This window comes from Meriones unguiculatus, chromosome 14, assembly GCF_030254825.1.
Source record: "Meriones unguiculatus strain TT.TT164.6M chromosome 14, Bangor_MerUng_6.1, whole genome shotgun sequence".
Classification (NCBI taxonomy): Eukaryota; Metazoa; Chordata; class Mammalia; order Rodentia; family Muridae; genus Meriones; species Meriones unguiculatus.
This window is the reverse complement of record NC_083361.1, coordinates 35522981-35537053: the sequence shown is the minus strand read 5'-3', so window position 1 is coordinate 35537053 and position 14073 is coordinate 35522981. Positions and strand designations below refer to the sequence as shown.

General features: G+C 39.9%; 1 protein-coding gene across 1 annotated transcript in view; it reads right to left on the bottom strand.

The window, feature by feature from the left end:
* Positions 1–870: 870 nt before the first annotated feature.
* Positions 871–14073, bottom strand: part of LOC110540277 (platelet glycoprotein VI) — a 34767-nt gene continuing 21564 nt past the window's right edge. The window contains exons 2-7 of the mRNA XM_060366258.1: positions 10941–10976; positions 10554–10811; positions 9101–9385; positions 5890–5943; positions 4523–4576; positions 871–1703 (exon numbers count right to left, since the gene is read on the bottom strand). Of these exons, the coding sequence (XP_060222241.1) occupies positions 1528–1703; positions 4523–4576; positions 5890–5943; positions 9101–9385; positions 10554–10811; positions 10941–10976 (863 nt within the window). The 3' untranslated portion in view covers positions 871–1527. The remainder of the gene's footprint in view (positions 1704–4522; positions 4577–5889; positions 5944–9100; positions 9386–10553; positions 10812–10940; positions 10977–14073) is intronic.

Here is a 14073-nt window from a genome sequence, read left to right as displayed (position 1 = left end):
ATACTTTTCCGACTATAGAAATAATTATTCCCAATCTCTATGAACAGGACTATTTTGACCTTTCAGATAAGGTAAGAGACCAAAAGATTAAACTTGGTGGCTATTTTAATGTTTAAGGACTGAACTAGGTGGGTGGAGAGGTCCAGTAATGCCCTGAGGGAAAGAACTCGCCTAACTGCATTCTTTCCCCACCCACTAGAGATACAGTTGCTAGGAAACTGGACCATCCCCCTAGGGAGGGACACCAGATCATTAATGGTTTGGGGACCTTCCTATAGCAAATCAATGCAAAATGCAGCGTTTAGACCAATAGATGCTTGCCAGGCAGGAATCCCCCTGCTTTGGGCATGCTGGGAGGGACCGGAATCTTTAAATCACCCAACTAACCTGAGAACGGGGCTCTCAGCTCTCACCACTTCGGCAGTGAGTGTGGGATGTGAGCCCAAGCTGCAGCTTGTAATTTGTAAAAAAAAGATCCTCGTGTTTTGCAACGGACTCAACTCCTGGTGGTGGTCTTTTGGGGTGTCACAATTCGGGCACAACAAAGGTTAGGATTCTTTCAATGTGTTTTTTCAAGAGTGTCCCCTACTGTGTGAATTTGTTTTATATGGTTTCCATCACATGTAATCAACTTAAGGTTTAAAATATTAAGTTGAAAAATTACAAAAATATACAAATTAAATGCTGTCCCACATTATCACATTCCAGGACTTGAGCCAAGCTTTTAAATATGTATATACTGCCTACCTGCTCATGAGGATCTAGTAACCATCTTGTTTGGCAGATCAACTGTCACAGAGATTCTAGTCAGACACCTCTTATTTTAATGGTCTCAAAATGCAAGAATATATATAGGAAAAACATAGCATGTACAGGATTTTATACCTTCCACAGTTTTAAGCATCCATTTAGAGTCTTGAAATATATCTACTGCAAACAAAAGAAAAAGACTATGCTGATCATATAAATTATTACATAATAATGAAAAGTAATACCCTACCCACATCTTCTGGAGAACAAGATTCCATTTTGAGAAGTGAAAGACTTGTCCATCTGTGACTTAAGATGGGGTTTAGATAAAAGCTAAAACTATGGATTATCATAGAGGGATACAGACTATGAGAAAGCACAAGACTGTGTACAAATGATAGAACAGGCCAGCTGTGAAATTCAGGTATTTTATAAGTCAATCTTGAATCCATGTTGGAGAAGGTTGAAGAAAGGCCATTACACAGGTCGATCATGATATCTACAATGTGCAAGATATCAGATAGACTTTCCCTAGATTTTTCCATTCCATGTGGAGTTCTTAGAGCAAAGTAGACATTGGATCAACTGCTTGACTGAGCACCAAGAAGGCTCACAGGACTCCATCCTACCTTGTTGGCTCTGCCCACATATTTATTGTCCACACTCATTCTTTATATAACCTCCTCATTCTTGAACATGTCCATGTCTGGGGCTCTAATGGGGATGTCCATGGTTTTGAAAATCTGGTCAACACTTATCCTTAAAGCCATGTTATTTCTAGACCAGTGGGAGGGGTGGTAGTGGCCTTTGCATAGCTCTGATCCTGTGTGTCAGGCACTTCTTCCGACTGTGCCAATCCTCTACCAGAATCCCCACCAGTAAAATTATAACCATGGCACCAAGACATATCCGGACTAGATTCCCCTTGGCATAGTAGTGCTGGTGGGCAAAACCTAAAGGAAAGAAGAAAGATAGAAACAGATGCTAAAAGACTCATCTTCATACCCTACTCCATATCCCTGATTTGAGATTCTTTTATCCTCTATCAGTTAAAATGATCATCACCTTCCCATAGAGTCCTTCCATCCCCACCAAGGATCAGAACTAAATAAGCCCAATTCTCTATCCAGTGATGCTCTCATAGATCCCTTCCTAAAATCCCAGTACAGTCAGTCCCTCTGCAGATACAACCAATACCTGTTACATTACTGACTTATAAAAGAAGATAACTATAAGAGAGTGAGAGAGAGAGAGAAGGAATGTCTTTATTTGATTATTGGGAAAACTTTAACCTTCTCACTTAATCTTCTTGACCAGTTCTGAGCTAATAGTCTGCTCCTCTTAATGTTTTAATCACCAGGTCTAAAGATGACAGACATACAAATTGTATGGACAGGGAAAATACTCTGCTCTGCCTGAAGAGAAGAAAGAAGATGTGTACAGGACCACTTATCAAATGGGAGGCTTGACCCCTCTGAAGAGACAGTGATGTTCATAGGCTTTTCTAAGACCGAACAAAAAAAAGTGTGAACAAATGGAAAGATTGTCCCTGCTGGAAAAAAAAAAAACAAAAAAAAAAAAAAAAACAAAAAAAAAAAAAAAAAACATGTATTCATGTGCCTGTAAGGCAGAAGTTCACAATATTTAAGTACTCAAACCATAGAATCAGGCTGCCCAGATGTGACTGTCCAATACAGCACTTATTATATAAGGGACCTCTGGAGAGTACCTCGACATATGTGAGTCCATTTTCCTATCTGTCCAGTGGAAATGGTGCCACAATACAGTGAGTTGGCTTATAAATAACAGTGCAGATTTAACATTCCTGATCTGGAAATCCAAAATATGAAATACTGCAAAAATGCGGTATTTCCAAGCACTGACAGGATGCCACAAGTGAAAAAAGTTCAAATTTGATCTTTATAGGACAGGTTTCAAGTCAAAATGTAGGTGGAGGAATTGAGGAGAGGAAAGATTATGATCAAAAGTTATTGTATGTAAAAAAATTTTTGAAATAAATGTATAAAATCACCTTTTGAGCTATGCATATAATGTTTGTATTAAACATAAATGGGACCTGGTGTAGTAATGCCCATCTTTAATCCCAGCAATTGGGAGAAAGAGTCCAGAAGATATTTGTAAGTCTGGGGCTATCTGTTCTACATAGCAAGTTAGAAGCCAGCTAGTGTTACATACTGGGGACATGCCACAAAAAAATAAAAACATAAATGGGGCCCACAAAGATAATATGTTTTAAAAAAATGTTTGCCTAAAAAGCATCAAATCCTGAGTTTGATCCCCAGCACCATATAAACTGAGCATGATGATAAATACCTGTGATTCCAGTACTCAAGAAGTAGAGGCAAGAGGAGCAGAAGTTGAAGGTTCTCCTCTACCATATAGTGACATGAAATTATGACTCAAAGAAAAATGTCTATAGTCTTTGCTGGTAGGAAAAGGAAACCCATCCTCCCCATGCCCCTTTTGTATTGAGCTTTAAATGACTACTTATTCACCAATTGTAGATAGTTTGTTTACGGGTAAGATGGAAGGTCTCTTGGAGGCTTAAGCAGGAATATTATGAGGAAATAGAATAGCGACAGTTCATCCCAAGTGCCCCCATTCTCCAGACTCCTTCTGAGATACCTGAGTTCCCTAAAGCTCCTTCAGCTAGCACACATTACCCAACTATTGAGATTAATAAATTCAAAAAGCCCTTGACTTAGTGCCCAGTAGCTTCAAAGAATCAAACCACTTCTCAGCTGTTGGGCATTTAAGTTATTTCCACTCTGTGGCTGGTATGAATGATGCTTTTATAACAATTTACATATAAGAGTTTGTGTGAACAAATTGTGGGGGTTTGAATAATAACATCCCCCATAGGCTCATATATTTGAATGTCTGTTCCCCAGTTGATAAAACTGGAAAGGATTAGGATCTGTGGCCTTGTTGTAGGAGGTATGTTACTGGGGATAGGCTTTGAAGTTTCAGGCTCTGTGGTTGTCTGAATAAATATGGCCCCCATGGATTCATGTGTTTGAATGCTTGGCCCATAGAGAGTAGTGCTATTAGGAGGTGTGGCCTTGTTGGAGTTGGTATGGCCTTCTTGAAGAAAATGTATCACTGTGGGGGTGAGCTTTGAGGTCTCCTATGCTCAAGCCATGCCTACTGTGGCACAATCTCCTTCTGCTGCCTGTGGATCAATACGTAGAACTCTGAGCTCTTTTTCCAGCACCGTGTCTACCTGCATGCAGCCATGCTTCCCACCATGATGATGATGATCTAAAGCTCTGAAACTGTAAACCAACCCCAATTAAGTGTTTTCTTTTATAAGAGTTACCATGGTTGTGATGTCTTGTCACCACAATGAAACCCAAACTAAGACAGGCTTTAAATCTTTCCAATGCTTGTCTTGATTAAGATTACTTGATTGGATCGGTGGGTGGTTGTTGGCATTTTAGCTTGTTGGATGGTTGATTGGTTGGTCGGCTTCTATCTGTGTGGTTATAACCATCTTGGTGGACATGTAGAATGTGACTTGTATCTTAGTTTTGAACAGGAGTCATAAGAGAAACAGTTATTAGTCTATACTTCAGGAATCTCCTTCCCTCCTAAGTCCATTACCTTCACATGAAACTGCCAATTATTCTTACCAAAATGTTCCCTGAACACATTAAGCCTGTGAGTATATCTCTCAATGATGGGAACTACATTTGAGGGCACCTTTGTAATAGAACTTCATTCCCCAGACACCAGAATCTATTGAACTCACCTGTTGTGGGAGATGGCACCTCTATGGGTACCTGGCTGGGAGTGGCAGAGGGTTCTGAGAATCAGAAAAGGAGAGAAGTTAGTACTCTGTAAATCTGTTAATGGAGGGCTTCAAGCAAATAAATGTTTTTGTGACTTGATTTTCTCACATAGCAAATAATTTTGAAGAGGTTTCCATTGCTGACTGGTTGAAATGTTCCCTAGAGTACTCTACAACAGCTTTCTTTGTCCTCCCCAGACTCTTGTCACCTATGTCCTCACTTGTCATCTGGCACTTGACTTGCACTTGTCCCAGGGAATTAGATGTAGAGACAGGAACCATGGGAGAAGTTTTAGAAATGCATTAGGAATCACAGATGAGAGGAACTATGCAATGAGAGGTGAGATAAAGATTTAAAACAGTATACAGGATTCTGGGTTTTAGAGAAGAACATATGATATCCTTTATTCTTTCTTTCTTTCTTTCTTTCTTTCTTTCTTTCTTTCTTTCTTTCTTTCTTTGTTCTTGGAATTAAACCTGGGTGGCTTGTGTAGGCAGAGTATGTGCCCTACCACTGAGATACATTTCATTCATTATTTTAAATCATATTTGTAGCCCATAACATTTCAGACTTTTAGTTCTTTAATAGTGTTCTCTTGTTTCTATTGTGTAGAAAGATAAAAACTGAAAAGTCAGAAAGTAGACTGAAGACATAACTCACTTGGGATGCACAAAACCCTGGGCTACATTACCACCACATAAACCAGGCATAATGGCTTAAGCCTATTTTCCCAGTAATCGGAATTTTAAGGTTATTCTCCACTATATAATAAATTCAAACCAGCCTGATATACATGAGACCCTAAATTTAAAAACCAAAATTTTAAAAATAGAAAAAATAAAGTACTATAAAATCAAAGCAAAATAACCAACCGAACAATTCATGACCCCAAAATAACTGTGCTTACTATATGTTCATAACTTTTTTTAATTTTGAGAATGTTATCTATGGTACAGTATTTATATAATTTCTAACCCACACTTTCCCCCCTTTAATTCACCTTATGTTCCCCTCCCCCACCTCAAATTCATAACATCTTCATTACTGTTATGTGTATGAAACATATAACCAACTGAGTCTATTTAGTGTTGCTCATATGCACATGTGTTTAGGACTTCCTACCTGAGACTGAATAGTGTATCAGGGAGCTCATCCCTGGGGAAGAATGATTCCCCCTCTCTCAGCATCCATTGATTGCCTATAGCTCCTCAGCTAGAGGGGGGCCTTGTGAGATTTCACCGAGTTGGCAATGTCAATTGGAGTTGTCATTATGAAGGTCATAGTAGTAGAGCTTCATTCCGCAGACACCAGAATCTATTGAACTCACCTGTTGCGGGAGATGGCACCTCTGTGGGTACCTGACTGGGAGTGGCAGAGGGTTCTGAGAAATCAGAAAAGGAGAGAAGTTAGTACTCTGTAAGTCTGTTAACAGAGGGCTTCAAGCAAATAAAGCAACATTTTTGTGACTTGATGCAAATAAGTATGAAGAGGCTTTCACTGCTGACTGGTTGAAATGTTTAGGCAACCTCAGTGAGACTTTAGTGGTGACTCTTCCCTGTCATGTCAAGAAGATACTATCACGCAGCAGGCATCTTGTTCATGTCTCATAATCTTTGATATGTTTATATTTATTTTTCTTAGTGAACTACTTGTTTTATTCAGGCTATGCTATTTCCATAGAGTCATAGACAATAAAACTGTTAAAGCATAAAATCTAAGAATTAGTTGAGGTTTAGAGGATTAAAGAAGAAAATCCTTCAGATTTTACTTTCCAGGTGCCTATATTATATTTTTATGGTAAGTGTGATAGCTCTTGACTATTGACTTGTTTGGATTGAGAGCTGCCTTAGAAATTAGAAATACACACTTCTAGATGTGTCTGTGAGAGCATTTCCAGATACTATTACATCTAAAAGGAACTGGCATGATCAATAGGTTAACCCACTGATGAATCCAAATTCTGACTATGCTATTAGTGTGTAGAAAGAATATCTCATGTACTGTATGGATAAATCATCTGTAAAAAAAAATAATAAAAACAAAAAACTAATGCCTATAGGAGAAGGTAAAATAAAAGGTGGGACACCTGGTAGGCAGAGAGGATTCTGGGATAGTGCCAGCCACAGGAAGAGTCACCAGGAAAGATTTGAGGACAGATGGTACCTGAGAAGAAGTAAGTAGTCGCATAGCAAAATGTAGGTTAATATAAATGGGTTATTTTAAGTTATGAGCTAGTCAGAGAGGAGCCTAGCTGTTTGGCCTAGGTATTTGTAAATATACCTTGATTCTCATGAGTTGTTATTCCAGGAGCTTGGGGCTGGGAGGAAAAACCTCGACAGAGTAGTGAGACAAATTGTGGAGGGTGCAGCATGATAGAATGAAGCCAGTCATGGAGGCTATGTCTTTCAAGAGCATTTCTTGACTTAGTCCCTTCCTGGCTGCCGTGAGTTCAATGACCTTACTCTACCACATCATTCTGAAGTTCCTCTGCCTTACTCTGAGCCCAGGAACACAGAAGCAGACTACCATGAGCTGAGGCCTCTGAAAGTGTAAACCAAAATAAATTCTTCCTCCTTTCAGCTGTTTCTCAAGCAACTTTACACAATGACAAAATGTAAAATTGGATGAATCCAAGGCTCTAATGAAAGGACAAAAGGAACCTAGTTCTTCATTCTTGCTCAGGACTGGGGGACAGGGACTTTAAGGAGTTCCTAGAAACTTGGATTTTCCCTCTGAAGAGACTAGAGTTGTCAATCATGAGGCTGCTGTGTACTTGCACTGTAATGGTCTTGAGATACTATGTTCCCCTTCTGCAACATTGCCTGATTAGCTGCCTGCTGACTTCATTTCCTTTGTCTTCCTCAAAATAGTATATAAGATACTATTAAGTATCTTAATAACCTTAATACCTCTTAATAACCTTGCTTGACAGAAATCCTAGCATGTGCAAAACCTCCCAATCCCAAACTTTCTTATCTTCTCTATCTTCTATCATGTTTTTCTTCCAATCCCCTGGTCCTTTCTCTCAGGACTTTGTTACTGAAAAATGACTTGCTGGTCCAGGTCAACTAAAAGCTGATAGACCCAAAGTTTTCCAGGAAAATATAGTAACAAAAGAGATTTTGCTACTAGAATCTCAATTGCGTGCTTTGTTTTATTTAATTTTTTTATATACCACAGATCTTTGTAACTTTTTATTGTCCTTAATTGTTTCTTTATTTTATTATATTGAATTATATTAGATCATTTTGTGTACATATATATATGAAAATGCATGTATATATATATATATATATACATATGTATATACATACATATATGTATATAAAGTACTTTGAATGCATTCTCCCTGCCCTTTCTCATCCCTCCCATCAGTCCCCTTGCTTCCCTTAAATCAGTGGTTCTCAACCTTCCTAGTATTGCAACCCTTTAATATAATATAATTTTTCAGGTTGTGGTCACCCCCAACCATAGAATTATTTTCATTGTTACTTTATGAGTGTAATTTTGCCACTGTTATGAATTGAAATGTAAATATCTATTTTCTAATGGCCATAAGTGACCCCTATGAAAGGGTTATTCAATCTTCAAAGGGGTCACAACACACAGATTGAGAATCACTGCCCTAGATTTGTTTCAGCTTTCCTGTTATGTGTAAATATATGATTTTATATATCTATATAAAATCTATGACACGCAAATGAGAGAAAACATGGTATCTGTGACTTAATTTATGTAATGTATTTACCACCAACTGGATCTATTTTCCTATATAACATAATTGTATTCATCTTTATTGCAAAAAAAAAAGTTCCCTCTGTTTAAGAACTACATTTAGTTTTCTTTATCCATGCCTCTGTTGATAAACATGTATGTTGGTTCCATAATTTAACTGTTGTGAACAGTGTTACAATAAATGGTGGTGTGCAAGTACCTCATATATACACATAGATCGGAGTTACACATTTTTAGTTTTCTAAATAAAATCTATATTGATTTTCATAGTGTTTGTACTGTTTTATATTCCCAGTGGCCATGAATAATGGTTCACTTTTGTCCACATTGTCACCAGTATTTATTAGTTTTCTTGCTAACCACCATTCTGTCTGGGTTAAGCTGGATTCTCAAAAGTCTTTTTAATCTGCATTTTTTCTGGTGCTCCTGATGTGGAGCACTTTTTCATGTTTATTAGTACGTAATCATTTTAGAAGCTGAAAATTTTTGTTTTCTTTATACATTCCTTAGGTCAGTTTTATACTTTTAGCTGTTGTGATTGGAACTACAATAATTGACGGATTTATCTTATAAAAGTGTCTTTTATAGACTTGAGACCTTCACAACATTAAGGTAATATATTTATGTCATTGTGAGCCAGCAATAATCTGTGGTGATTTGTCACAGTAGTTGCAGGACACTCATACACCTCCAAAACTAAATGGAGCCAGAGGCCCTAACTTGTCCGCACCTCTGGCTGCCTTGGAATTTCCACAGGGATTTACAAATGTCAATGAAAGACTCTTGGATCTGGACTCACTCACCTGTAACCACAAGCACTAGCGGCTCACTGGGGGCTGACCACAGGTATGGAGACGCGCTGGAATAGCTGTAACACCGGTAAGTCCCACTGTGAGCAGCAGTCACTGTGATGATGGGGAAATCAGCCCGGTACCATTTCTCTGGTCTCTTATAAGGCCCAGTATCCCCCTCTTTGTATAGAACAAATCCATCAAAACTATACTGGGTTCGACACTGCAGGGTCACGTCCCTGCCTGGAAGGACTGCTGAACTGGGGTGAGCCAAAAGCGAGGGCCTAGTATAAACACCTAGGAAGAAAGAAAACTGTGTTAAAGACAGGTGGAGAGATGACTCAGTAGGTAAAATACTTTCTGTGCTTGCTTAAGGCTCTTAGATTGAGCATCTTCCCTAGGGTCTTCCTTGTTGTTTAGCTTCTTTAGGTGTATAGATTTTAGTATGTTTATCCTATATTATATGTCTAATATCCACTTATAAGTGAGTATATATAATGTGTATCTTTCTGCTTCTAGGATAGCTCACTCAAAATGATCTTTTCTAGCTCCCATCATTTGCCTGCAAATTTCATAATTTCCTTGTTTTTAATAGATAAGTAGTAGTCCATTGTGTAAATGGACCACAATTTCTGTATCCATTCCTCTGTTGAAGGACATCTAAGTTGTTTCAAGCTTCGGGCTATTACAAATAGAGCTGCTACAAACATGGTTGAACAAATGTCCTTGTTGTATGTAACAGTCAAGCACAGGCCTAACCAGGCCATTTATGCAAATGCCTTCTAAGGCTCAAGAAACATTGAGGAAGAGGAAGCAGAAAAAGCTTAAAAGCATGGAGAATATATACAAAATGGTGTTTTCAGGGCATGATACATGCAAACACAATCTCATGGGAGCTACAGTTACCTACCTATACAAGATCAAGCCAGTTTAATATTGGAAAGGGGAGGGCCTCCCTGAGGAATTGCTGGCAGTTGATAGCTGCTGGAGGAAGGAATTTTTTTTTCTGTGATGGCCCCACTCCCAGGCACAGTTAGGCAGCACTCACTAGATATAGTGAGGTGTTGTTTTGTTTTTCTTTGTTTTGTTTTGAAAAATGATCATGGGGTTGAGTAGGGATATGTTAAGAGGGATGGCAGGGAAGTTGGAGGTGGGAAACGGACAATGGGTATGATTATATTTTATTGTTTGCAGCTATGAAATTTTCCAGGAATAATCTTTTAATTTTTTGTATTGCATTTAAATGATATTTGTCTTGATTAATGACTGTCCTGAAGACAGCACCCTTAAACTCAGTAAGCAAGACCGATGACTCATTGTCTCCTTCTAACTCTAGCACTGGAGGATTTAGGGGTTTACTGTGTATCACTCACATAACCCACTTTCACACTCTTCAAGTCCACAGCTGAAGGTCAGGCAGCCCTGAAACCAAAGACCAACAGCACTCCATTTCTCCCCTCCTTACCTGTGGCGACTAACTCAAGCTGGTCACTTGGGGGAGACCAGAGACTCCCGTTCTGATAGGAACAGCGGTAGCGTCCAGCATTATCTGCTTTCATGGTTGCAATAGAGAGAATATTTTCATCTTTATAGTTCCCAGATTCCAGATTCTCCAGGCGATATAAATCCACATTTGGAGGCCCGTGGCACCGCAGAGTGACTGACTGCCCCAGGGGCACCAGGGAACTGGGCTGAGCCAGGAGTGAAGGCTTGGGGAATGGGTCTTGGAAGGGAATCACAGACGCTAGGTTAGCCTCAGTGAAAACAGGTCTCTTCTGAGTCCTGGCATGCCCTCCAACCTCTCACTGGCTGACCCCTGAGGAGGAGTGGGGCATTCAGGAGACGTACTCACCACTCTGTGCTTGGCTCGCTTTCAGTACACACAGCCCTGAAGAAAAGAGCACGAGGCTAGAGACTCCCTTGAGTGGACACAAGCACACATGCATCAGTTTGTACCATAATTACCTCACATTTTAACTGATAGGCACAATCCAGGCTGGCCTCGGACATGCTCTGCAACAGAAGATGACCTTGAACTTCTGATCCCACTGCCTCCATACTATGAGTCCTGGGATTGCAGGCATGCACTACCACACCTAGTTTTATGTGGTTCTGGGAATAGCTTTATCGATGCTAGGCAAGTCACTCCCCTGACCTACATATCCAGGCCACAATTACTTTCCTGTTCAAAAGACCCTGCTGCATGTCATTCAACAGGAAAAGGCCAAGTCTCAAAACCAAATTCCAGACAGGAAAGGACAAGTAAGCATGAAGTCCCAACAGTGAGCTCTTGGCAATTGATGACAACTGAAAGAGAAAGTCCATTTTCTTTAAGTATGTGCCCATCCCATAAGCTGGCCATGATCCAGTGGAGGGCCACACACCCAAGAGTGTGTACAGACAACACAAATTTTACTTGCTAGATTTAATTTTTTTTAAAAAAGAAAACAAAGTTCTTTCTGTAAAGAACTGTGTTGGCTCAGGGTCAGCCGCTTTGGACCCAGAGCATGTCTGATTGCATGCGGGTTGATGCCCCAGGTCCCGCCTCTGAGAAAAAGGTATCGGACGGGTCTGATGCTCTTTGGGTGGATGACACCTAAATGAACATCTGTACAAAGTCCCAATTTATTTCTAATATCAGAGATCAGACCTCTACTCTTGCCTGATGCGTCTAAAACAAAAAGGGGAAACTGTAGAGAGCTGCGGAATGCTATGCCTTAAAGATGGAGCTGGTTTCCGCTTTCCACCTTCCCCATGGTGAGTGCTCTCTGTCACGAACAATTCCACATTTGGCTAAGGCTGAGGATCTGGCTTGCTTCCATGTATGTGGACCTATCTGCATTGCCCACGTGGCACGCTGGGGTTGGCTACCCAGAGGCTATTTAAGCTATGGGCTGGCTTTCCCCAGGGTCAGATGATTGTTCAAGGTTCCTGAATAAACTGCATTGAAAAAAAAAAAAAGAACTGTGTTGGTATTTTGATGGCCATTGCATTGAATCTGTAGATTGCTTTTGGCAGGATGGCCATTTTCACGATGTTATACTACTGATCCATGAGCATGGGAGATGTTTTTTTTTATTTATTTATTTGCTTTTTTTAATAAATAATTTATTAGCATATCACATTATTTTTTCTTTTTTAATATAATTTTTTATTTATTACAATTTATACACTTTGTAGCCCCACCCTCATCCCCTCCCAATCCCACCATTCCTCCCTCCTCTCCTCCCCTCCTCCCATGCTCCTTCCCCAGTCCACTGATAGTGGAGGACCTCCTTCCCTTCCATCTGACCCTAGCCTATCAGGTCTCATCAGGACTGTCTTTCGTAGTCTTCCCCGGTAGCCTGGACAGGATGCTCCCCCTCAGGAGGAGGTGATCAAAGAGCCCACCACAGAGTTCATGTCAGAGACGGCCCCTGCTCCTCTTATTAGGGAGCCCCTTTGGAGACTGAGCTGCCACAGGCTACCTCTGTGCAGGGGGTCCAGGTTATCTCCATGAATGGCCGTTGGTTGGAGTATCAGTCTCAGAAAAGACCCCTAGGCCTAGATTTTTTTTGGTTCTGTTGTTCTCCTTATGGAGCTGCAGACACTTCCAGGTCTTTCTATCTCCCCCCTTCTTTCATAAGATTCCTTGCACTCTGCCCTAAGTTTGGCTATGAGTCTCAGCATCTGCTTTAAAATCCTGTTGGGTAGAGTCTTTCAGAAGCCCTCTGTGATAAGGTCCAGTCTTGTTCCTTATTTTCATCTTCTTCCAATGTCTATCCCATTTGCCTTTCTGAATGAAGATTGAACATCTTGCCCAGAGTCCTCCTTCTTGGTTAGCTACTTTAGGTGTACAGATTTTGGTATGTTTATCCTATATTATGTCTAATATCCACATATAAGTGAGTATATACCGTGTGTGTCTTTCTGCTTCTGGGATAGCCCACTCAGGAGGATTTTTCCTAGTCCCCACCATTTGCCTGCAAATTTCATGATTTCCTTGTTTTTTAATTGCTGAGTAGTAGTATATTGTGTAAATGGACCACAATTTCTGTATCCATTCCTCAATTGAGGGACATCTGGGTTGTTTCCAGCTTCTGGATATTATGAATAAAGCTGTTACGAACATGGTTGAGCAATTGTCCTAGTTGTATATTTGAGCATCTTTTGGATATAAGCCTAGGCGTGGTAGCACTAGATCAACAGTAATAAAAACTGCATGGTACTGGCATAGAAACCGACTGGTGGATCAATCGAATCAAATAGAAGACCCTGAAATAAACCCACACACTTATGGACACCTGATTTTTGACAAAGATGCCAAATATACAATGGAAAAAAAGATAGCATGTTCAACAAATGGTGCTGGTCTAACTGGATATCTACATGTAGAAAAAATGTTAATAGATCCATACTTATCACCCTGCACAAAACTAAAGTCCAAGTGGATCAAAGACCTCAACATAAAACCAGACAGGCGAAACTTCTTAGAAGAAAAAGTGGGGAAGAGCCTAGAGCTTGTTGGCATAGGAGGCAACTTCCTGAATAGAACACCAACAGCACAGGATCTAAGAACAACAATCAATAAATGGGACCTCATGAAACTGAAAAGCTTCTGTAAAGCAAAGGACACTGTCGTCAAAACAAAACAACTGCCTACAGACTGGGAAAGAATCTTCACCAACCCTTTATCTGACAGAGGGCTAATATCCAGAATATATAAAGAACTCAAAAAGTTTAACGGCAACAAATCAAGTAATCCAATTAAAAAATGGGGTACAGAGCTAAACAGAGACTTCTCAATAGAGGAATATCGGATGGCAGAGAAACACTTAAAGAAATGCTCAACGTCCTTAGTCATCAGGGAAATGCAAATCAAAACAACCCTGAGATTTTACTTTACACCCATCAGAATGGCTAAGATCAAAAACTCGTGACAACACTTGCTGAAGAGGATATGGAGAAAGGGAAACCTTCTTCCATTGCTGGTGGGAATGTAAACT